The 24,183-nt window shown below is 46.8% G+C and overlaps 1 protein-coding gene across 7 annotated transcripts in view; it reads left to right on the top strand.

The window, feature by feature from the left end:
* Positions 1-24,183, top strand: part of iqsec1a (IQ motif and Sec7 domain ArfGEF 1a) — a 76,841-nt gene that overhangs the window by 38,240 nt on the left and 14,418 nt on the right. For 3 of the 7 annotated variants that reach the window (XM_076166397.1, XM_076166398.1, XM_076166401.1), the window contains one exon: positions 23,733-24,012. In XM_076166397.1, the coding sequence (XP_076022512.1) occupies positions 23,733-24,012 (280 nt within the window). Of the gene's footprint in view, positions 1-2,147; positions 2,274-7,640; positions 7,780-17,362; positions 17,741-22,466; positions 23,005-23,732; positions 24,013-24,183 lie in introns of those variants that run through there. The other 4 variants (XM_076166402.1, XM_076166403.1, XM_076166400.1 and 1 more) reach the window with 4 other exon arrangements.

Genomic DNA, 24,183 nt, shown 5'->3' with positions numbered 1-24,183 from the left:
GCTGTGTTTGCACCCACACAACAACTTTTACAAGAGGTATGATTTAACCCTGCCAGTCTTTGCTACATTTGAACTCCTCCTTCAGCTTTTTGATCTCTCTGTCTGCACTGAAGGCACGTCGATACATTTTAAAACAGAATCAGGAATTAGCTAAACAGCATTAGTGTTTATGTAATGCTGACATGCAGGCTGATTTAGCTGCCTGCATATTGATTTCCCAGGTGATGGCGTTCTCTGCATTTTCCAGAATCCCCTTTAAGTAACTTGGCATTTGGAATGATCGTGTTTGATGTCTGTTGTCTGCTCAGAGTTTGCATTGCTGGATACAGCAAGCCGAGCTTTCTCTGGCTGAATGAATTCATCTGTGTCCCACTGGGACCTCTCCCCGTTCACCTTTCACCCAGTGCATAATCTGAGCTTGATTACTAAGTCTGCAACTCTGAAGGTTTGGCAGACAAATCTATTTTTACGATAGTTTGTTTTCGGTTCTCTTCATCTCTGTGCGCAATCTGCCAATCATGTCATCGGATCTGCTTTAGTGTCGTATCGATGACCTCAAACTATAGATCACATCTGTGAATCAGAGGATGGCAGCGTTTCTTTTAGCAGCTCGGAGCTCTCAGGTTTTAGTGCCTTTGAAAGCAGTGAGGTACAATTTTCTGCAGGTTTCCTCTCATTGCGCGGTTGCCAGGTATGTTTGAAAAGGTGCTCACTCCCTCTCTGGCACTGTGTAAATGACATCCCATCCCCCCCTGCTGGTGTCGTGAGACCATAAAAAAGATCCTCTGATGTCTGCTTAGTGCTCATAGCGTTACATTCATCAAGCTGCTCAGAGGAAGATGCACATAGAGCTGTTTGGCACAAAACAACACACCTAATCTGGAATACTGGGGAATGCAGCCTCCAAAGTGATGAAGAACTTTGTTTGGAATATGTTGGCATCTTCAACCGCAGTGTTATTCTGTTCCATGCAGCTTCCTCCTGCTACAACCACAGTGATCTGCTTTGATTACATTAGCCCAGTCTTCCGACATGCTTTTCCCATTACGAACATGTGAGAGTGAGAGTGAGATGAAGATGCATATCTGTTTCTGCTAATGTAACACACGTGTGTAGAGGGACATTTTGTCGTGATCGATTTTGAGGGTGTGACTATTTCCTTTATGATTTAATAACTCGTCAATAATCTTGAACCCACTCTTTCTGGGATCCTGTACAAAGTCATTAAGAATCTGCTGCATCATAGAAAAGACATTTCCAAACAATTACATATCTTTTGCCAACTTGCAATCATGATCTCATCCCATGACTTTATGGTGTTTGGAAGGACTGGATTGTTCTTTTTTCCCCCGCTAAGTTCCCCCAATTCCACTGAGTTGCCGGAAAATCCTGGTCATTGGGTGTAACTGGTTACATTGCTGGGACTCTACGGGCAGCAACACGGTCAGATTGTATTCCAGCGCTGTGGCCGTGTTATTAAAGCGAGCGAGTTCAGTGTAGTAACTCAAAACAGCCTCTCCCTGCCGCTGAACTGGACTTCACCCGCTCTGCTGCAGGGGCCTTCCCGTCGAGAGGCGTGTAAGTGTTGGACGTGTGCCCAAATATTACCATACACACAGACACACACATGCATGCACAAACACACGGCGCATGAATGCTTTGTCTCTATCTCTCTCTCTCTCTCTCTCCCTCTCTCTCAAAAAAACACGCGGCGATCAAACATAAGCCCCGCCCACCACCATTGGGGAGCAACATCACTTCCAGATGAGTGAAAGATTTCTCTGGAAGGAACAAACACATTTTCTTTTTTCTTTGCTGAGAAGAAAAAGAGGAGTGCTGATGGTTTTGGTTGTGGGTGGAGAGCTTTTGTTCAGCAGAGAGGGATGATTTTCTTCCCCTATACGTTCTGGCCCTTTACCTTACTTGGTCATCAGGCAGCTTGCTGGAGCCCCACGTAAACTAGGGCAGGGAGAACTCCTGAAAGGCACAGGCTGAAGTAACTTTAGCAGCAAAAGAATAAATTTCTCTGTGGTTTTTTCGATGGAAAGTGAAGGATGTGGGGTGTAATTTGTGGTGGAGGAGCCAGCGAGCACAGACTGTACTTCTTCTGGCACTTATAGGGGGGAGCTGCCGCAGTTTTTGTTTGTGAAACATTTTGAAACTTCCTCTTTTGTACCATGTGCATTTTTTCCGGGCATGTCCGACGCCTCCGGTGATGTCACCACTGCTTGGAACGCCATGTGGAAGTACTGCATTACCAGCCGAACTATAAGGTAGGAGACCGTCCGCCACAGCCGGCGCGGATGGGATGACAGTATAAGTGCCGGTTGTTTTTGGGACTGACCACAGGCAGCAGCGTGTGCAGATATTTCTGACGTCTGACCTGATCAAATAACATTCCTGTCTATATGCTCAAGCTCGGCGGTTTCCTATCCAGAACCCTGGAAACATATCATCACTGGCAGGGGACATTTAAAAAACGCAGACGAGCAACACCAAATACGTTCAAGGTCTCTCTCTCCCAAGCCTGTCCGCCTTTCCAAGGACGCAGTGAGACGCGCAGGATAATCTGGCAGTTGATGTTGTCGTCTCTTTTAAACCTTTTTATCACTTATCTTTAACTGTAGCGCAGCGGGAATGTCGTCTGACTAATGGAAATCTGTTTCTGAATAAAAAACAGATGTACCCAAGCGAGAACAAAGACTTAGATAACCATTATTCTTTGTTATCTTGCAGCGCTTCACTTTCTCTATTGTGCTATCTATTAATTGTAGGGATTTATTGTTTCTTTGCCCCTTTCTGTTACCTTTCAGCTAAGCTCACCCCAGTGTCATGATCTCTCCCCACACACAGGCCTGATGCACACTTTCAGTTACCCTATTTGCCTCTTTGATTTGTCTCTAAGTTCATGTTCAAGGGACGAGGCCAGGTATACATTTGTCCTCTGTCTGTGCCCCTTTTTGTCCCCCTCCCCTTTGTTTTGGTTTGCTGGGTTTATGACAAATTAAGACTTTCGGTGTGTGTGTGTGTGTGTGTGTGTGTGTTGGGGGGGAGGGGGCAGAGAGCGACTTGCTTGTAATGGAAAAGTAGCAACCTGCCAAGCGAACTCGCAGCCCCACTGTGGTGAGTGAAAGACGACTCTCTGGGGTGGAAAAGCTTAGACGCGTCTCGGATGAAAGCTGGGTTCTGGTCGGAAACGGCGGGATGATGGAGCTCTTGAGAAACTGTTGTGGTTGCTCTCCAGAGGTCCACGGTTTCACTGCCGCGCACAAACGATTCAAATTCATAATTTCCTTTTCTTCTATTGTATATTATTCATCTTCTTAGGGTAATATTCTTGTCCAAGTGTTGAACCAGCGGACCTCAGTCTGTATCCTCTGCTTGTTTCTGTGACCCAGCTTCTCCTTCCTCGCTGCGATGCATCGTTATGGAGGTTTAAATATTTAATTAAAGCCCCATGACCAACAAGAGAGCATTCATAAATCTGCGTGCTTTTAGTTAAACTGGGCTTTGCTTGAGATCTCACGTACTTTGTATGCACACAAGCTTTTTCTGATCTAGGCTGAAGTTGCAGCTAGTGTCCAAACCACTGAATAATTTACGCACATGTCCATCCCAGAGGGAGATCAGCGTTGTGTGCAGAGTTGGAATGTAGCCTCTGCATCTCTTAACCTCACGTTCAGGAGGAAGGGTTGCCAGTTGCCGGTTTGTAATCTGTTCGGGGTTGTTTTTGGCCTTGGGGATGGCAAAATGTGCTTATTCAGTATGTGGCTGTACTGTAGGTGAAAGGTTTGGGAATAAAACCACAGCAGCAGCTCGTGTGTGTGTCTCCCTCTGCTGCAGCTTTGTAACACCGTGCGAGCGACCTGTGCTGTATATTTGGCAGCGTTATCCTTCCTGCAGTATCTACACATCTTAAGACTTTCTGACTTTGAAATGCTAATTATCTGCCAAAGCCACTTTGTTTACTCTGATATGTGAGAATGCCTGAGTCGGAGTGCAGCAGAGCGCTGAGGTGTGACGGTGTCTGATGGGGCGGGGGGGGAAATGAACGATGGGAAAAACTGGAATATGTCCCGAATGTCTCCCCTGTCTTTCTTTTCATGTATGCTGTCTGTGTGATTACAGCAGCGGTAGAAATGTGTTGGCTCCCCCGCCTGTGCCACTGCTGTTTGTGATCAGTGGAGGACGTTAAAAGCTTGCAAACCCCAAACTCTCCTTCTTTCTGTGTCTCCTTTGGATTTTATTCCACTTTTTGATGACATATTCCTTTGCATCTCTACACAGCGCCTGCTTGGAGAATAATGAGGGTGTGTGCTGCATTTACTTATGTAATGGGGAGCGTGAGCAGGGGGAGGGGAAGGAGTGTGTGTGGGGGGCGGGGGGGTGTGCGTGAAGAGAAGAGTGATGAGCTCATGCTGCTGCACTGCAGCGCTTGTATACACAATCCCTACACTGTGCCATGTGCACACACGCCTGAGCATGAGCAATCTCACACACTCTTACTTTACATCTGATATTGAATTTTGTCGATTGACCCACACGCAAAGACACGTGTGCGTAATGTGCGTGTGCATGTCGTTACACTCACACACACACACACATCTGCAGGCATACACAGAACGGAACAGCTCCTCCTTGCATAATTAGCTCTCAAGTGAATGTCCCATGGCAGGGTCTGAATGTTGGCGTGGCTGTTAGACGTGTACGGCTCATCTCTCCTCTTGCATCATGCTCGGCACAGAGAGGAGCCTCCACAGCTCAGCCATGATAATTGCTGTCCTGCGATGACACAGACCCTCACAAAGATTCCCATGTGGTTTATTTTGAATTCATGACAGAAATGTGCTCAGATGGGGTCACTGGATGGAGGTGGGAGCCGGGGGGGGCGGGGGCGTTGATGGCGTGACAGCACATTGGCTATGGAAGAAAGAATGGCTCCTCTGGGTGCTTTTAGCTCTGTCTGAGCCTGAAATGAATAGGTAGATGACAGTGGAATAAAAGACCGCCCTGGGCAAACGCGGAACATTAGAAATGTGTCATCCAAGGACCTCGGTGCCTGCATCATAAACACACGGCTCATTTCTGACTCACCTGGGAAACGGGAGGTGGAGTGTGTACGTGTGTGTGTGTGTGTAAAATGCTGAACGGTTCTCTTTGGGTGATTAGAGGCAGAGTTATTCTTCAGCGTCACCATTAAATATTTCTCTGTTAATGGTTTGCGAATTCCCCCTGCATGGATGGTGTGTGTGTGCCTGTTGTGAAATTAGCACCTGTCCCTGTGAGTGAGGTAGGCACGCTGTCAGCAGCCTGGTAAACAGTGATTAAAGCTCAATGTTTATCCTGATCCCGCTAATTGTGTTAGATTGTGTGTAAATGCAGGGGCGTGGTTCTGCAAATACACTAATATCGGCCCGACAGCGGAGCCTATGCAATTTTTCTATCAGCCTTTGCCGTTGCCTTGACAACTGGCCTCTGAGATCTGTGCACGTGCGAGCCATAGAAATAAATCTGGCTCCAACGCCGCACACATCCACAGAGCACGAATCCATCGCTCGCGTCAACCAGGGTTCCAATCGCCACGGGACGTTTGAACCGAGCTTCACCCGATCCGCGCTGGCTTTAATGGCCGCCCATTGATTTTCCTTTTTGGCGGGAATCAATCAGAGCACGCATTGGATTGATATCACACAGGACTGTTCATTATCAGCAACATCACTATGGTTATACCCGTAGGAGTCATACTGTGGTAGCAATAGATTAAATTACAGTCAATGTCGGGGCGCGCTTAGAGGTGACGGTCACTGGAAACGGCGACCAATCGAAGCTAAAAGTAGCAAGTCACCGTCTGACATCTGAGACTCTGGGATGGAACCTCTTTTTCTCTTTTCGCAGAGACTCAAACATGTCTGACTTACGGTGACTTAAATGAGCTCCCTGGAGAAGGACGGCGAGTCTCTCCCGCCGCCGCCGCCGCCACCGCCGTCTCCTACTCCTCCTGCCACATTTCCACCCTCGTTAAAACGCCGTCCGCACCACCGCTTCTGTATTGTTCCAAGCCTATTACCAGAATGCCCCTGTTCAATAAAGAAGAGAGGAAATCCTTTGATCCGTTCTGTGCTCTTTCCCTCTGCCGGGTCTCTGTGTGGAAGCTTGATTGTGCACTACCGCCATCTGTTGGCAGAGAGGCTTCAGGACATAAAACAAGCCCGACTGCCTGATGAACGGTATTCCATCCATCTACCCCCTGCTGTGTGCGGATAATCCAAAACTCTCAGCTGCATTGTTCACAACCACGCAGGGGATAATCACCTGTCAAAGTCGTCTACATCTGCCACTGTTTGCTAATGGCCACTCAGACAATCAGTGGGCTTTGTGAGACGCCACTGTGATCAAGTCAAGGGCAGAGAGCTAAGAAATGAAAACGTCTTAAGTCAATTAAATGAACACTTCTGAATTCCGCTGTGAGCCATTGGTGAGTGGAGAGGTGACAAATGAAGGCAGATGGGTTTAGACCCTTCTGGTGTCCCACTGAGGCTGTTCAGCCTTGCAGCCCTTTATTCCGGCCTGTGTGTCCCACTGTTAACCCTGCGATGGCGATTTACTGCAAAAGTTCCCTTTGCTGTTGTTTCAATATAAAGGACAGGATTCAGCGACATCATGTTACACAGTTATTATTTCTGGGAAATGAATCGGAGCAAAACAAATTGGATCAAAGTTGAAGGCTGGAGGGGGGTGGTGGTGTGTTTTTGTTTTGATTCGGGTCATTTCTAGGAAGCGGCCTGAGCAAATATCTGCACATCCCTGAGATTCGCTGTTTGCTTTCTGTCGCCGCCGGCCGACTGGATTGAACCGGTTAGATTAGCGCACAAAGATGGGTGAGAGGTGGATGTTTGCTGGTCGGCCGTCTGACACAGTTTTTGCTGACGAATCCTTCCGTTAGAAATGTCACAATCGCATCCTACGCCGTCACACTGGACTGCTTGCTCTGAACAGGAAGGGTAGATAACAGTGAGATACGGCGCTCAGTAGAAACAGTTTCCTGCCCGTTTTGAATCCATTTCCTCTCGATTCACTGAGGCAGATACAACGCTATAATTAACAAGGTAACTAGATGTGATGTGCACTTTTGGATTGAAGACATTGTTGTATAATGTAAGCATGTTGTCTGGGTCTACGCTCTGCTCCGGAGCTCCGATTTCCTCTCCAGCAAGGCCGTGTGTCCTGAAGAGGGAGGAAGAAAAACAATCTGTGACCTTGCGGCGCTGCAACACGCAGGCTTCAGACGTGCGTCCCCGCTGCTCGACCAGGGAATCGCACAACAGCTGAATAAACGGACTCAGAGACCTGGAGGAGGCATGTGGCCGTGTGAGCTGGACAGAGAGGACAGCTGATGTGAGATGGAGATTTGTGTGTGTGTGTATGTGTGTGTGAGAGATGGAGTGATGAAAGGAGGAGAGGAATCCAAAGGGACACAGCTGAGTGAGTGAGAGAGGCAGTGGGAGGGTGCTGTGTGCAAAGGAGAGCCTCCCCCTTTTCATTGACGTTTTAGGGGGAATGTGCTGATCGGCACAGAGTAAATCAGTCACATGGAGGTTTTCACAGAGCTGGAGTAGCTGACTGAGTAGCTGACTGAGTAGCTGCACGAGTAGCTGCACGAGTAGCTGGCTGCATCGGCGTAAAGAGCAGCAGAAGCGATCTGTCATCACAGCTCGGAGCCTGTCACACACACATACACACGCGTGCTGAAAGGGCCGACCCAGTGACAGATGTGTTGAGGTAGGTGGGCTTCACTGTGTGTGTGTGTGTGTGTGTGTGTGTGTGTGTGTGTGTGTGTGTGTGTGTGTGTGTGTGATCTCTGCTTGTGAGGTGCAGGTTCGCCAGCTGTTTACATCGTCGGGCACTGCGAGCGTGTGGTGAGCTGAGAATAAGATCAGAACGAATATGTGGTTGTCTTTCACCGCCGCTCTCTGGTCCGATGTCATATCACACTAATGCAAGAGGAAGAAGAAGAGGAAGGCTTGTTTGTGTTTACTAGCATTCCTTACTTCTGTCTCGGGGTGTATTTTGATTCCTACTCTCTCTGATCTCTTCTTGTTTACGTGTCTGACCTGAGTCGAACCTCCGTGTCGTAGCGGTTCTGTTGCGTAACCCTGTGCCCGCTGAGCTGAGCTGTGTGGACCTGCTCTCATTAGACCTCCACAGAATGGACGGCTTAGCGAGGACATCATTAGAGCCCATTAGATGCACAGAGCGTGAGACGCCTCTCGCTCATCAGTCATACTGTACGTGAGAACAGAGGTTAGAGCCACACAGAGCCGCCCTGTGCCTGAATGCATACACACGCCTTTGTTTTTCTCTCCATCACATGCGACTCCCACACAAACCCCCCCTCCTCTCCTCTCCCTTCCTCTGCCCTCCCCTCTCTCTCTGTCTCTCCTTTCCTCTGTCCTGTCTTTACACTCCATCAAGTCACATTTGCCGTCGCCCCCCCGTGCAGGATTTCTGTCGCAACGGCGATCAAACAGCAGGCCTCCCTCAGAATATCGTAGTCGAGATCGATTCAGCCCAGCAAGATTTCAAAATAGAAAGGACAAACCCAACAACCAGCGTGAAGGACGTGGGTTTGAATCCAACAAGGGCCTTTCTTTCTTTCCTTCTCTCTTTTTCTCTCTGTTATCCCTGTGGATTTCTTCAAATATCTCAAAAGAATCGGACGCTCTAAATTCCTTGTAGGTGTGAATGTGAACCCTGTATGGGTTATCCCAGTGCATGCTGGGTCGGCTCCAGCCCCTGTAGCTATATGGAGAGATAGAGGATGGATTCCTGGAACGGCAAAGTGTTCACCAAGATGTGGCCAAGTAGATCCAAACATAAACTCAGATGCCTTCAGGTTCTTAAGATCTTTGTTGTATTTGTGAATTAAAAATGTTATCGAGGCGGATCAGTCTCAAAATGAGACGAGGAGTTATTTGACTAGAGTGAGAAGTTCCCTCCAGTATAAACTCTAGGGACTGAGTGTGTGCTGTGGAAGCAGCTTGAGGAAGCAGACTCCACCAAAAGAGAAAACAGTCTCATATGGCTGCTGTTGATCCGGGGCGTCAGTGAGAGATTACAGCTCTGCCGTGAGAATGATCGGACGTGCCGACAAAACCTCCTTCTTTCCATAGATACCTGCGGCTGTTCGGAAGTTCATTTGATTAGAATGACAGCCCGGGCGCCCAAAACCAACAACTTCTCACACATTAACGCACCGCCGGGTTCGCAGGAGATTTGACAGATTCCCAGTGAAACAGAAGGTGGAGAAACATCCTCAGTCCTCCAGAGATTTCCATATCCTAATCCGTCGTGTTTTTCTTTTTAATCATTTCTGATGTATCGCGGTATAATTTGTGATGCAGGCCTAGAGGCACAGTCTTTGCTATGCATGGAAGGGCCTGTGTGTGTGTGTGTGTGTGTGTGTGTGTGTGTGTGTGTGTGTGTGTGTGTGTGTGTGTGTGTGTGTGTGTGTGTGTGTGTGTGTGTGTGTGTGTGTGTGTGTGTGTGTGTGTGTGTGTGTGTGTGTGTGTGAACCTGTGGCCCAGAGCTGGGACAGGGGCCTTGAGAGGCAGATCGATGGACCCTGCAGAGACCTGGACGGTGCATCCAGTCAATAAAGCAGTAAGCTTTATGGAGCGTAGATCAAACCTCCCGAGGTTGCAGACGGATTTACTCTGCATTTCAAATCCATTTCTCTGTAATGACAGAAATTCTTAATCTTTCTTTCTTTTTTTTCCTCTAATAATATTCCGAGCTCTCTAATTGGGCCGGTCTGTTGTTGCCGACTGTGATGTATGAAACGGGCCACCGGCGCCTCCTCTAACTGGCCTCTGATGGAGCTATGGCATCATTGAGTTCCAATATATGATAGAAGACATCCAATATGCTGCGGTTGCTACAAAATTAAATGGAAGCCAAACAACATTAGCCGCTGTCAGGTAGTTTGTCATAAAATGGCGAGGAAATCCATTTGCCCCCGTATAACCCTGTGTTCTTGTAAATGCCTTGGCTCTGTCTCAAGTGGCGGTTATGAAAAGCACAGAGAGGAATGAAACAATAAACACGGTGCTGCGTAATCCTTTTTATTGACTCGCCCAGGGGGTTGTTTCCATGATTTTTTGGCCTGTTTGCCTGTGTCGGATTGTCTCCGTCTCTGTGCGTCGCGTACCTTTTCACGTTTAGGTTGATATATAAGATCTGCTGACTCGCACACACACACCGGGTCTTGTGGAGATGAGGTATGAATGGAACTTGCACACTCAGGAGATCTTGTTCCACTGGAATATGTCAACATGAATCCTTTCCTCAGCAGTCTGGTGACCTGCACGGAAAGTTTGAACCGAGCTGCTGGCGTTCCCACAGCAAAGGAATGCAGACGCGAGAAAGGCTCAGTAGCTTTATTCCCCCCTCTGATCGGATCAATCGCCTCATGCTTTTCTCTCGTATGTCTGATCTGTGTCTCAAAAAATGCCAGATCAGATGAGAATCATGAATAATTTCGTTTTTAATTCCACCTGCCGTCGTTTAAGCTCATTCAACCGACGACTTCAATGAATATTTTAATGCAACTGGCCGAGCTTTCATTGTAGTTGGAGCGGCGTGTAAAGCGATACTGATGTTTCTGATGACAGGAGTTTGGATTTGGTGCTTGTTTTCTGCTAGTTTAGCATTCAGGATTTCCTTTGACAAATGTGATCCTGACTTTGCAGTTTCACTCTGTTATTGTACTTCTTTACTTGGCAAATGTTAATAGACGGATAGGAGTGAACCCGTTTAGATTTGCATCTCAAAAACCTTCAACTCCATTACTCTGCATCTGTTTGAGTGTGATGACGTGTGAATCTGAGTCAGACTGAGCTCCGCTGGCGTGTCGTTTCATCTCCCATTTCCTGCCAATGTTCTTTAAAAAGGCGTAAATGCCGTCGCTTCTGGTGATATTGTCAGTCACCGGTAATTGCGCGGCGAGTTGTGATCCCTCTAAAAGCGATGGCTGCGTTCACACACTCGCATTTGTATTCAATTCTGTGGAACGGGGCACTTTACCCTAAAATAACATTATGTTTCCTGAATTATTCTATCACTGTCAGCCAAACGAGGGCCATTAAAATGAAATACGCTCTCGCCGCTCTCGCTCCCAAGCCCAGCAGAAACTTTGGGATTATTGATGAGACTGAAATTACACAGCGACCAAGACAATGTGTCCAATTTGTGGGGGACAGACATATTGGCACGGTCTCACAGCCCTGCACTGTACCGCGTCGGCCCTGTTAGTCGCGGCTGTGTTTTCCCTCTAATCAAAGATGGTGGCGGACACACACACACACACACACACACTCACACCCTCACACACACACTCACACACTCACACACACACTCACACACACACACAAACACACACACACGCGAGAATGGCCGGCTTTATACTCGCTGCCAACGCAAACAATGAGCTGTGCCAGTGCAGACGTCCGAGTCGGGAGGTTCTCCTTAGGGCCTTCAATAGCCTGTGTGTGTGTGTGTGTGTGTGTGTGTGTGTGTGTGTGTGTGTGTGTGTGTGTGTGTGTGTGTGTGTGTGTGTGTGTGTGTGTGTGTGTGTGTGTGTGTGTGTGTGTGTGTGTGTGTGTGTGTGTGTGTGTGTGTGTGTGTGTGTGTGTGTGTGTGTGTGTGTGTGTGTCCGGGGTGGGGGGCTTGGGATGCCACGGAGGCACAGTTGGAGAGAAGAGCAAGCAGAGAGCACATGCAAGAGTGGAGTCCAAAGCGAGACAAACTGTGTTAAAGTGATCAGACAGCTGTGTGTGTGTGTGTGTGGTGAATACAGACGGAATGCGATGCAGTCTGAGTATTAGAGGAATGTGGAGGTTTTGATCTCTCTCTCCTCCCCTCGTGTGCTTCTCCTATGGAAACCTTTTGCGCAGGACGCTATGTGCGACGATTCACGGCCGTCGGCGTAATTAACACATCTCAGCTCTGAACTTATTTACAGTAGAATCGATTCCGAACGATTAGCAGCGTTTCATTTCATGCTACATGGCTAATGACATTCCCTCAGTGATTTGAACGATCGAGCGTTGCAAACATGCTCAAAATCAGCAACAACGGTGTTTATCTGATCACTGAAGCACCGGGCGCTTAATGGGATTTGATTGAAACAACAGTTATGAACATCCTCGACTTACCCAGTTCAATGGCGTCGTTTAGTTTTCAAATGATGGTCTTAGCAACAAAAGGATTAACGTGTTTCACTTATTCTGCACTGAAATGAGGCGTGTAGAGATTCAGAGATCAACATTCTTTTCTGATTGGGTTATGATCCAAATATTCTTACTCAGACACGTGTTCAAAATACACACACACACACACTCTGTAAATGAGCCAGTGTGACTTGAGACAGGTGTGACCGCCGCTGCTTCAAATAGAATACGCCACCAACCCCCCTACACACACACACACACACACACACACACACACACACACACACACACACACACACACACACACACACACACACACACACACACACACACCCCACAAGGATCTCCCCAACCCATAGAAAGCAGGTCACACATCCTTTAAATACTCAACTTCAACTACGACGAGCACGACTGACCTCCAGTATGATGTCACCGCCCTCACCTCTGACCCCCCTCGCGTGCTAGCCCACGGGTGTACCGTGCAGTGTCATTTACAACCAGTGGGTGGCACTGTCACCCTGAGGAGCTGCCCGCTGGAGTCTGTTATAGTCTGCCTGCTTGCGGTGTCACGCTCCCGTGACCGTCCTGACCACTCCGGGTATTTATACCCACTGTGCCCTTTGTCACATTGGCAGGGCGGCTCCGCGCTCCTAACCACCACACACACACAGTCACATACACATACACACACACACTGCCCTAGTTGTGCTCACAGTGGGAACAAGTTTTTCACCGTTTCCACCTGACCTCTAAATTTCAGGATGTCGTTAAAAAGACCCTCTCTCTCTTTCTTGCTTTCTTGTTCTCTCTCCCCCTCTCTCTCTCTCTCTCTCTCTCTCTCTCAAAGGCAACCGTAACAAGCGGAACTCAGTGGTGCAAATTATAGGAATTGTTTCTAACGTGCTTTCTTCCACCGGAGTTGCATGTCTTGTTTCTTTACTGTACTCTCCGTCTCCCTGAGTGAGTGTTTACCGGAGTGTGACACCTCACATGGGTCTATTTTTAGAGAGAGGGAGAGAGAGAGAGAGAATAGTGTGTGTCTGTGCCGGGGCGGGGCCGTGGTGAAGGGCTCCAGTGAAACACGGTGTCGGCTAATGGAGCGAACCGAGAGGAAAATACTGTAAATGGACAAATGGCGCTCTGATTCATTCTAATAATGGTAACAGGGCATGACGCATGCATGACCACTAAAAGAGAAGAGGAGATGGAGTTTGAAGTGTTGTAGCCACCAGAATTCGATGAAATGTGTTCTTCTTTTTAAGGAAAGAGGAAGACAAACATGTGAAAAGTATCAGTTTGGTACGCAGCCGTTACAAGGATGTTATTTTCATATATTCATTCATTCTCTCTTCCTACTCAATCATTCAGAGGGCTGCTGGCCTGCACATTTGTCCCAAGGCAGATCAATCGCCCCGGATGGGTCACTAAGTTTAAGGAAAAATACCCCACATTCGCATTTATGGCTAATTTAGGCTGTGCGGCCCACCTGACTCACATATGTCTTTGGAATGTGAGAAGAAACCGGAGCGGCCAGAGGAGACCCACGCAAACACACGGAGAGCAAGAGCACGCACACAGGAACCTGGATCCCCCCTGCTGTGTGGGAGACACCCGAATGCCAGACTTTTACTTATAAATCAGTATTTCCCATCATATTGACTGGAGCAGCTCTTCCACCCCGCTGCATTCGATTGCTTTGAAATCCTATTTTCAGGCGACAAAACCCTTTTAAAGAGTGTAATAACTCGCCTCTCCCACCAGCGTTGAGTTTCCATGTGACTGGAAAAACAGATTGTTCCATTCTGAAGTGGAATGAGCTCAGACATTAGTAAGATGATGTACGAAGGCGTCTAGGGAAAAGTCTCTCCGACATCACTTACTCACTGATCACTGATGATCTTTGATGGCTTCCATCGGATCCCAAAGGCAACACATCTGCTGTAGGTTTGCTGCCAGGATCCGATGAGCAGAGGCAGCGTATCCTTTAATTACTCACATTTCACTTCTATTTATACATCTGCCGTCAGAACCTTTTGGTGCAACAAATATTCTTTGTTCCTGAGAATTTCCAGGGAGAAGTGTTTTTCTTTTTTTCTCTCTCTCTCTCATACAAGTTCCTTTGTGCTCACTAAGCTTTCCCGCGCCGCTACATCTCGTTTAGTACCCCGTAGTATCAAACGATGACATCAGCCCCTTCTAATTGCTTCCAGACTAGGCAAGGGCCGAATTTTCATTCTATTCCCAGCAACAATAGATAATGGATAATGTCAACTGGTGCATGATGTCATGTAGATAGAGTACACAGAGTCAAAACCGTGTGACCACGTTTCCTAGAAGCTACAGTATCTTCTGGCTTTCAGTTTTCACTCCTTGTGGTTCTATTCATTTTACATCTGTGTGACTTCACCTGATAAAGGCATTTGTCTGAGGCTGAACTGCAGATGCCTCTTTGACCTTGTCCTGAGCCTAATGTATCTAACTCTCCGTCTACCAAAGAAGAAGGGAAGAGACGGAGGGCAGCGGCGGGGAGAGGGGGGGATGATAGAGTGGGAGCTGAAATGCAGGGAGACCATATGTATTCAGTTGAAGAAATGGCGTTTTATGAGCAGAAAGTGGGCCTCCGGTTGGAATTCTCAATGACATCATTCTGGAGCCGAGCGCTGTGCAGGCAGAGCTTGGGAGAGAGCAGAGGAGATAGATCAGGCCTTTACCAGACGCGACGTCTCGTCTAGATGCGACCAGGCGGGAAAGAGGGAGAGGCAGGCAGACGAGGAGAATTCCAAGGACACACTAAGTGTCCTGAACTTTGTTTCAACGCTTTTACAGCTTCGCCTTTACCTGGAGTTCATCTAATTACTGCGATCGTTTCAGCAGAACGTTTGCCTTGACGATTCAAGTAATGCCGCCCTTGAGCTTCATCCTGAGGCGATCATGATAGGCTTGGGGCTTTTGAGCTTCACGTGCTTGCCTTCAAACCAGACTGTGATATTGCATCATCTCTCCTCCCCAAACAAATAACCTCTAGTTAGACTTTCCCTGTGGTCCCTCAAACAAAACACAACTTCATTTGCAGTCCATCTAATATCAGGTGCTCCTCCCAGAATCTGGATCTCTGTCTCTGTTGCTACCTCTGGGATTCTTAAGTCTATAAAAATGATAAAATAATGAGGATGCCAGTCTTAATGAGGGATTTCTGAAATGGATTAACTTGTCGAATCTGTGCGTGTTGTTCACTGTCATTCAGGGATAAATGGATTTCAGTAACACTGGAGAGATTCTGTGACAGGTGAAATCTGTAAGTTGAGTCGCGGCTCTGCAGTGCCGCCGTGATGCACCGACAGCTGTAGTCACAAGAGTAAAGGGCCAAGGTCTCACACTGAAATAGATCAGCTGGTCAGTTTGTGTCTGTGTGTATGTCTGCACGCAGTCATGATACTGCCTGAGTCACGCGTCGTCCCCCAGCCGTGATCTATGACACGCGTGTGGATACGGTGGGTGTGTTTTTTGGTAATCCTTCCCTTCGCTCTCTTCCCCTCTCTCTCTTAGTCTCCATCTTTTTGTTTGAAGTCTCAGACGAAAACAAGTCGGAGAAGGTGATCATTTTGGGGTCCGGGCCTGTAATTAGCGGACATCAGCATCTCCCACCAAAGACGTGCGTTGGATGATTGGTGTCCCTGTAAACTGGCTCCATGTGGGAACCATTCTCCCCCTTGTTTCCTGCTCCAGTAGTCATTAGACAGAAAATACCTTGACTTGGGGGCAGTTTTACCCCCCCACCCCACCCCCCCTTCTCTCAGAGGGGTGATTAGTATCTGGCCTGTCTCTCAACAACACTGAAGGCTTCATCAGTCAGGAGGTGAAGACATCTCCCGGATGGAGGACTTGGTGAGCTTTGCTGCAAAAGTGTAATTTCTACGCAGGTTAACATCATCCATGATAAACAACCCGCTGATCGTGGACTTGTACAAAAACATTATAAATGTAATATGTCCTTGCAGCGTATTGGCAGATACAGATCCATTTCATTCATCCTCACCAGAACTGTTTGGCGAGGATCCTCTGCAAAGCTTACATTTTGGTTATTGAAGGGAAACATATTACAGGATTTTTCACAGTTCCAACATTATAGCACAATAAAGCCTCACTGGGAAATGAATAAAAGCTATAAAAATATACAAAACAGTCTGCCAGTATTTGCCACATCCGCTTGTGTGTACCGTTACTGTTCCATGTTACAATAGAGATTTAAAGGGATCTGAAAATCAAGATGGTTAAACACGGACACATGCACTTATGGTGTTCCGACGTTTACCTTCATATGGTCTGTTTTGGATTGTGCCTGTAAAGAATGCACGGATACAGAGTGGCTGAAAGACCTGAATCCTCTCTGTGCATGTTAAGAGTTGGTCCTCTACCCTGAAAGGCTCTATTAATAGAGGTGCTTCTCTCGTATTTGCCATATCTACCCACTTAGTACATCCGCCTTCGTCGGTGCAGACATGGCGAGGAGAAGGTACCGTTGGCATTGAAGTGCACCCGGACCGTGTTTCCTACACACTCGTGCATTTGTGTGCCTTTTCGTCCTTTTTTCCTCTATGCATCTCTCTTTTAACTCAATTTCTTTGCACCTACCCTCCACTATGCCTCTGTTTCTAACCGTCTAAAAACTGTCACTCTCTCCCTTCCCTCCTCCCTGCGGTGTGAGTGCCTCGCTTTATCTCTCCTACCCCTGACCCTCGTCGTCCCTGGCGCTTTCTCCCCTCATATGCTTTCATGATACCCGGATTGCCTGAAAACCATCATTCTTTCTACATCCTTTAACCCCAGGGTCATCTCCGTGCCCCTTCCTTACACAATCTCAAACCTCGTACGGGAGGAATTCCATCCCCTTCTCTCTCTCTCTCCCTCTCTCTCTCTCTCTCTCTCTCTCTCTCTCTCTCTCTCTCTCTCTCTCTCTCTCTCTCTCTCTCTCTCTCTCTCTCTCTCCCTCTCTCCCTCCCTCTCCTTGGATACAGAGCCACCGTGCTCTCACACCCCCTTCCCGGCACCCCGCCCCTTCCATATTGCTAAGGCCCTGGCAAAAACCCACACTCCCCTCTCTCCCTCTTCTTCCAGCCTCCGCCTCCCTCTCCTACTCCTACCAGCCCGGCGCACACAGAGGAAGAAAGAGAACAAGAAAAAGCTCCATTTGTCTGTCAGAGATTACAGACTACCACTTAGCAGTCACCATGTCCGCCTACCTTCCATGGGGAGCAGCTTTTCCTAAGGCAAAGCAATGGGAACCTTGATGAGGAATAGAGAGCTACAACCTAGGAGTTAGAGCAGATGGCAGTCTTGAGATGTGTGTGTGTGTGTGTGTCTGTTAAAGGAAAATTTGAGTCAGTAATGGGGACTGGGAGAGGGGATTGCTGATGTTTGGAGTACATTGTCCTGTGAGGGTTGGCCAGCATGTGGTGTTTGCAGTGTAATTCAGAGAAGACCCAGTCGCTGCTGGAACTGGAGCTGAATGGCTGGTAAGACTAATAGTTTGAGTAAGAGTTTGTAAATGAGAATGTGTTTATTTTGTGTTTGTGTCGGCGTGTGTTTATGTCTGTGTGTGTGTGTGTGTGTGTGTGTGTGTGTGTGTGTGTGTGTGTGTGTGTGTGTGTGTGTGTGTGTGTGTGTGTGTGTGTGTGTGTGTGTGTGTGTGTGTGTGTGTGTGTGTGTGTGTGTGTGTGTGTGTGTGTGTGTGGTGTCATTGGATAAGGTTACACCAGCCCGCTTGAGCTCATAAAGCCTTGTTTAATAAACAGTTGGAAGACAGCGTATGAATGTTTGTGAAAAGCGCCCGGTTCAAACACACACACTCTCGCACACACAAATGCTGCTGACACGCTTAAAACGGCTACTCGTCTGCTTTCATAAGTGAACAGGTATGACAGAAGTAATGTGACGCCTCCAGCCACAGGCGAGAAGATCATGAATTTTAAAGCAGCGTCTGCCATTTCAATTTTCGACTCCAGTACAATGGAAAACAGATCATGTCCCCTCTCTGAGTCACACCGTGCGTCTCCTACGGTGGAGTGTTTAGAGACGGACTCCATCTGTGAGTTGGATTGTCCCCCCTGCTTGGTTGAAGGGCATTCCTGTGGTGTGTTGTGGCCCTCCTGCTTGTCGGCTGTGACTGTGTGCTTTCTCATGGCTGGATCTTCAAGGGCAGGTGGAGCGTGTGGAGTGAAAGATAGTTTAATAATTCATCGTTCGTCGCTGAGAGATATTGACAGGAGGGCTGTTCGATTGTAGACATGTGGGCCTTTGACATGAGCCATGTCCGGATTCAGACGAGACAAGATCTGACAGCTAATGAGGTCTACTACTACTGCAGTGGTATTGATTTACGATTAGTTAAGGTAATGAGTATTGGAATGTGAAACAATATCTGTCATTGTTTTTGCAGGGGGAGACTGTTTTGGCTTGTTTGTGTCCATAAAGTCTTTGCAACTTCTCATGCATCAGTTCTGAAATTGTGTCTGCTGTCAGTACTTCAATCGATAATCAATTAACACAGTGACTGCATTGGTTTCAGATGGATGAACTGATGTATCTCTGAGCAGGTTCAGATGACAGCTTTGTTTTGTTGACTCTCCTGATTTGTAGTGCTGTAGACTTAGTGAAGCTTCTCGAGCCAAAACACTGCAGCAGTAACAAAGCCCCAGTCTCATGAGACCCCCGTCGACTGTGCGCTGTCTGCTGCAAACTCTCCGAGCGATATTCCAGCCTTCTGCCAGCGTCTGCAGCTGCGTCTGTCTCGCTGCAAATCCCAACCTGCTCCCGCTTTTCTTTTTATAGCACTTAGAAACATCCATTAATAGGGTTGCTGGCGCTGTAATGACTGATGCGTCCCCAGTGTTTACAGACAAGTTTACCTTTTTGAAACTGGCTCTGTGCTTCATTGACATGTTACTGTGTGGTCTCAAACCCTTTATCCTTGGCCGGAATATTCCCTCACATCTGTGTCATGTGGACTGCTGTTTGCATCTGTATTTACGAGCTCTCTGAGTCGCTTTGAGGAGCCTGAAAACATCTGCTTTTGTTGTGCTGGGAGCATATGTTGTCGGTGCACGTGCGTGTGTGTGTGCGTGTGTGGTGGGTGGGTGGGTTGGGGGTTGGTGGTGGTATGGAAGTGCCGTTTGATTCCAGGGGTCAGTTGAGTGGGTATGCCTTGCCTACATACAGACACAGCCAAGACAGGAAATCTGATAATGAGATTACATGTGTTGGAGTTTTTCCTTTACCCCTAAAACCCCGAGGCAGCTAAGTGAGGAATCACACACACACACACACACACACACACACACACACACACACACACACACACACACACACACACACACACACACACACCACCTCACTCCCTCCATAAAGCGAGTTGATTTCATTGTCAACTTAAGCGTTATTGTAAACAAAGACGCCTTCGTTCAACAGATCTCCAACTCTTAAACTACACAAACTCCAGCAACATGACTTTATGTATGTATTTATTTATTTATTTTTGATATGAGCAGATATTGCACCGCAAAAGTTCACAATGAGAAGAGTTATTTGTTTTCTTTCGAGTGTTAACTTTTTTAACTGCAGAAATATTTAATAAATGTTAACAATGTAATATCAAGCACAAACTCCTTGGATTAAAGGATTTTTTTATTTCATTTCTTCCTCTCAAATACAGTTTATAATATCATATATAATATACGGGGCTTGTCTTGAATTTAACGGAGATACTAGAATTAGTATTTATGTGCAAGAAGGCCATTTATCATCTTCCTCTTCCTCAGTAGTACCGCTAAGCAGCTGTCAGGCACGATTTATATAAAATCCAATTAGTGTCAAAAGCGGAAACGGTTTGATCATAACAGTGTATGTAAACACACCGAGAACTGAAATGTGTTTTTATCGTATTTCTCCTTGCTTTGAGTTTCAAACGTCACAATTGAAAATGTTATTATTCTGAAGAGACTAATAGCTTAGAAGTTTGACAATTTGAAGTTAAGTGGAAAAACATGCTGGCATACTACGCCTCATAGACTTCTCTGTCAGAGTTTGGGACGTAGGTAAGTTCCACACTACAACTCTGTCTTCCCTCTTAGCTGCAGCCTGCACTTCATTAGCCTTCTTCTATTCCCAGAACTCCTGTAGATGTGACTCCTCTTTTCCGGGATGGAGGAATGTTTCTCCCTCAGGTCCCACTGATGGAATGGGTTGAGGCCTGGGCAGGGGCTCGAGCCTGTTTGTTCAGGATGTGTTGAGGGGGAAGGAGGGAGGAAAGAGAGATGGTCCACACACACACACACACACACACACACACACCCCCCAAATACCCTGGATCCCTTGTCTGAAAATCACTGCCAGCTGAGCTGACATGCTTATCCATGCCTCGATCAGAATGACGAGGGGCTCCTGGTGGAATAAAGAGCGAGACAGACGGACAGACACCATTGGGTAGTAGTTGCTAATACAGGGAGATCATATTTCAAGGGCCGTAAAGATAGAATCAGGAAGTGTAGTCCGTCGTGGATTCATCCATCACCTCGTTGCATCAGCTCCAAAATCCTCTCTGATTATACGTACAACATGTTAACATGAAAGTTGAAGTTCTGTTTGTACTAGACAGCGTTCTGTGTCACAATATCCTGCCCTGCTCTTAGTTCACCGCTTCTCCTTTTCATCATCCATCACAGCCCCGCAACATCGGCTCTCCAAATGCTGCCCTGTTTTTCTTTGCTTTTTTTCCGCCCCTTTTCCCGCCATCATGAGCGGCTGACCTCACTGTTTAGAGTTCTCAATGACCTCAGAGCAAAAAATTACAACGGCGTTTGTTCTCTTTCTCTTTCCCTCCCTGTCTCTGTCTTATGCACTCCCAAAGTCCCATATGGAGGCTGAATGTTTGGTTTGGGAGAAAATGAAGCAGAGAGAGAAACTGAAATGAAAGATGTCAGATTCAGCTGGATAAACAAGCCTGGTAGCGATAGTTTTGGGTTTATCTCTCCGATGTTTTCTGAGGTGACAGGCTAAGGAACACACCCCCAGAGGAGCACTGTAATAGCTATTAAAAGCATCCAGTAGGTTATTGTATTTTCAATGATTTCACACACAGACTTGATTCTTATTCCCATCATTATTCTGTCAAATTTACCGGCGTACCCAAACAATACCTTTTAACGTCAGTTTAACCCGCTCCGTAATCCATCTTTTGACTGAGACATCATAAAAACGTCTACGCTGTCAAGAAGCCGAGCAAAACACATCACTGCCTGCATTCTGGTGCTGTGACAGCATGCGAGGTGTGACTCTGAAACTCCAGGGATGGCTGTCTCACAGTTTGCAGAGACAGATGGTTGCGGCAATTCATCCCCGTCGTGGTGATTGGACAAGGAAGTATGATTTCCACCGTGTCGTATTGGGATTTGTGTTATTCCTCGTATAGCCCCAAAGCTGCCTGCTGGGTCAGACGTTGTGTATATCTACTACAGGCATCTTTATCTTGTGTCCCATTTGCCTTGGCTGACCCTGAGTGGGTCATCTCCACCCTAACAGAGGAGAGGGAGGGCACTAAATGTGATGCACTTAAACTGTCACCAGAATTCACTCTGCTGCACTGGTTTGTTCTGGATTTGGTAGAAGCAAATGCACTTTGAGGACATGGTAATATATTCATGTGCAGCCAAACCCCATCCAGACTAAACACTCTCTGGGTGTCGATCTGCTGTTTCCTTGGTGGTACTTTGGCAGCCACAGCAAACCGACATGTTTAAGTATTTTACAGTCAAATGTTTGGTTGGAGATGGAGTTGGTTTAGCTGTAGCGGTGACAAAGCAGCGTCTATTCTAGGAAGTAGTTTATTCTAAAAAGTATTTATTAGAGCTAGATTCACAGCCAACGTAGAGCCTGAAGCCATTTTCGTAATCCTTAAATGTACGAGTCAAATCTTTTAATAATAGACGATTCGATTTTATTTTACGTTTTCATGACGTCTGTTAATAGAGGAAAGAGAGAGAGAGAGAGAGAGAGAGAGAGAGAGAGAGAGAAAAGGATGTAGGATTTAGATTTACAACAGAAGCTTGTAGACGGCTGTGCCAGCAAATATCCCTGAGCTTGAATTCATTAAGTGGGCTTCTTCTTTTTTTAAAGCAAGCTCAGCACGTAGGACAACCAATTTTAATGTCACAATATGCGAACCGGGGGGTTAAAATAAGTAAATTAGATCAGTGAACCTTTGACCAGTTCAGTTTCATTTCTATTTTTGCAATGTGCTGTTCATGCTTGAATGACGAATTCTGGGCTGCTAATGAAGGAAGTGGTCTGTGTACAGTGTATGGGTGTGGCAAGTCATTACTCAAACAAACATTACACTGCCTGACCAACAGTGTGAACATGCTGTACCACAGATGAAGTAATGAAAGTTAGTGTGAAGTCATTTATTGAGCACCAGCTCATCTTAAGCTGGTGGTAAACGACTGTTAAACCTTTATTTGTTTTTTTCACTCCACTCTAAACTGGACTTTGTAACCTCTATTGGAACAGTGACTTGTCTCTGGCAAACATGATGTAATCGTCATCGGTCACTGATTGGCCCCTTAAGGTGGCAGAGACTTCGGTTTCCTGGAGGAGTTGTGTGCACTCTGGACCTGCCTGGGAGAATGGTGGACAAAATATGGAGGAAGAGTTGGCATTTTATAGAGAACAGGAGGTCTTTCCGCCAAAAGCAGTCCTCTCCTAGTACTGCAGAATGTAAGAGTGAGTGAGTAGCCTTTCATTTGTTCCATTGTGTGTCTTTGGACAATGAGTGGTTGGAGGTACTTCATTTTTGGGAGTGTGTGTGTGACAGTTTTATTCTCTGCTCGTGCTAAATCTCTGGCATTCGTAGTCATATTTCTAATACCAATTGTACAAACCAGTATTTTAATCAACGTATAGCGCTGGCTGAAATGTTGGCTGTATATCATGGAGTTGTGGAATCAGCACTTCTGTGAAATGGCTGCACTTATTTACACACACATACGCCCCTGACCGCGCTCGCACCACTGACTCTGCACTTCTCCTTTCTGTGATGTGCTTCTCTTTTGAATGATTTTAATGGTGCTTTAGAAATGCTTTGCTGAACATAGGGTACATTGATTCAATCTTATACAGTTTTAAGGGATTCAAATTCTGAAGCCTACCTAAGGCCAACATTGAGACTATAACCCAAAAGTTCGGAAACATCCATTCAATTTAGCAAAATAACTTCCTGATGAGGTTTTCCAGTAATACGGCAGATAAGATCAGTGTATTCGCTATCATTTCCATTTCCATCTCTCCACCCATGCTTGGTGGACTCTTAAACGTAGCCTCTTAACCTCTTAAACAGCTGAAAGAATTAGTTAATGCTGAATCACATTCTGTCTGCAAATGTAATTGTTATTTTTCAAGAAGATGAAATGTCTTTTATGTCTGCGGGTGTTAAAATAAACATTTCCTCTCTTGCAGTGTGGAAGGGGATGGACGGCCCAATGAGAGTGGCCCTTCCCTGGACGGTGGAGCCAGCTATGGCCAGGGTCCAGTGACCCACGGCTCAGCTATCAGCCCCGATCGATTCGACAGCCCCCTTTCTGGCCACGGGGTCCAGCCCGGGCCTCAGAGGCCCCGCCGCCCGAAGCTCCAGCACTCACAGTCTATCCTTCGTAAGCAGGCTGAAGAGGAGGCTATCAAGCGCTCTCGCTCGCTCTCTGAGAGCTATGAGCTCTCTGCTGACCTGCAGGACAAACAGGTACTCACACAGAACTTCACCTGTTGGTTCACTTTAGAGTTTCTTAGTGTTTAGTATTAGTTGCTTCTCAGTTTTTGGCTGTTGTGCGTTTTTTGTAAGAAACCCAGCTGCTTTTATTTGTACCCCAGATAAAATGCAGTGAAACATTTCATTGGTAGCAAATTCATTAAT

This window comes from Genypterus blacodes, unplaced genomic scaffold, assembly GCF_046128005.1.
Source record: "Genypterus blacodes isolate CSIRO-AG114 ecotype Tasmania unplaced genomic scaffold, CSIRO-AGI_Gbla_v1 ptg000156l_1, whole genome shotgun sequence".
Lineage (NCBI taxonomy): Eukaryota > Metazoa > Chordata > Actinopteri > Ophidiiformes > Ophidiidae > Genypterus > Genypterus blacodes.
Note: the sequence above shows the minus strand (reverse complement) of the source record. Positions and strands in the feature narration are given on the sequence as shown.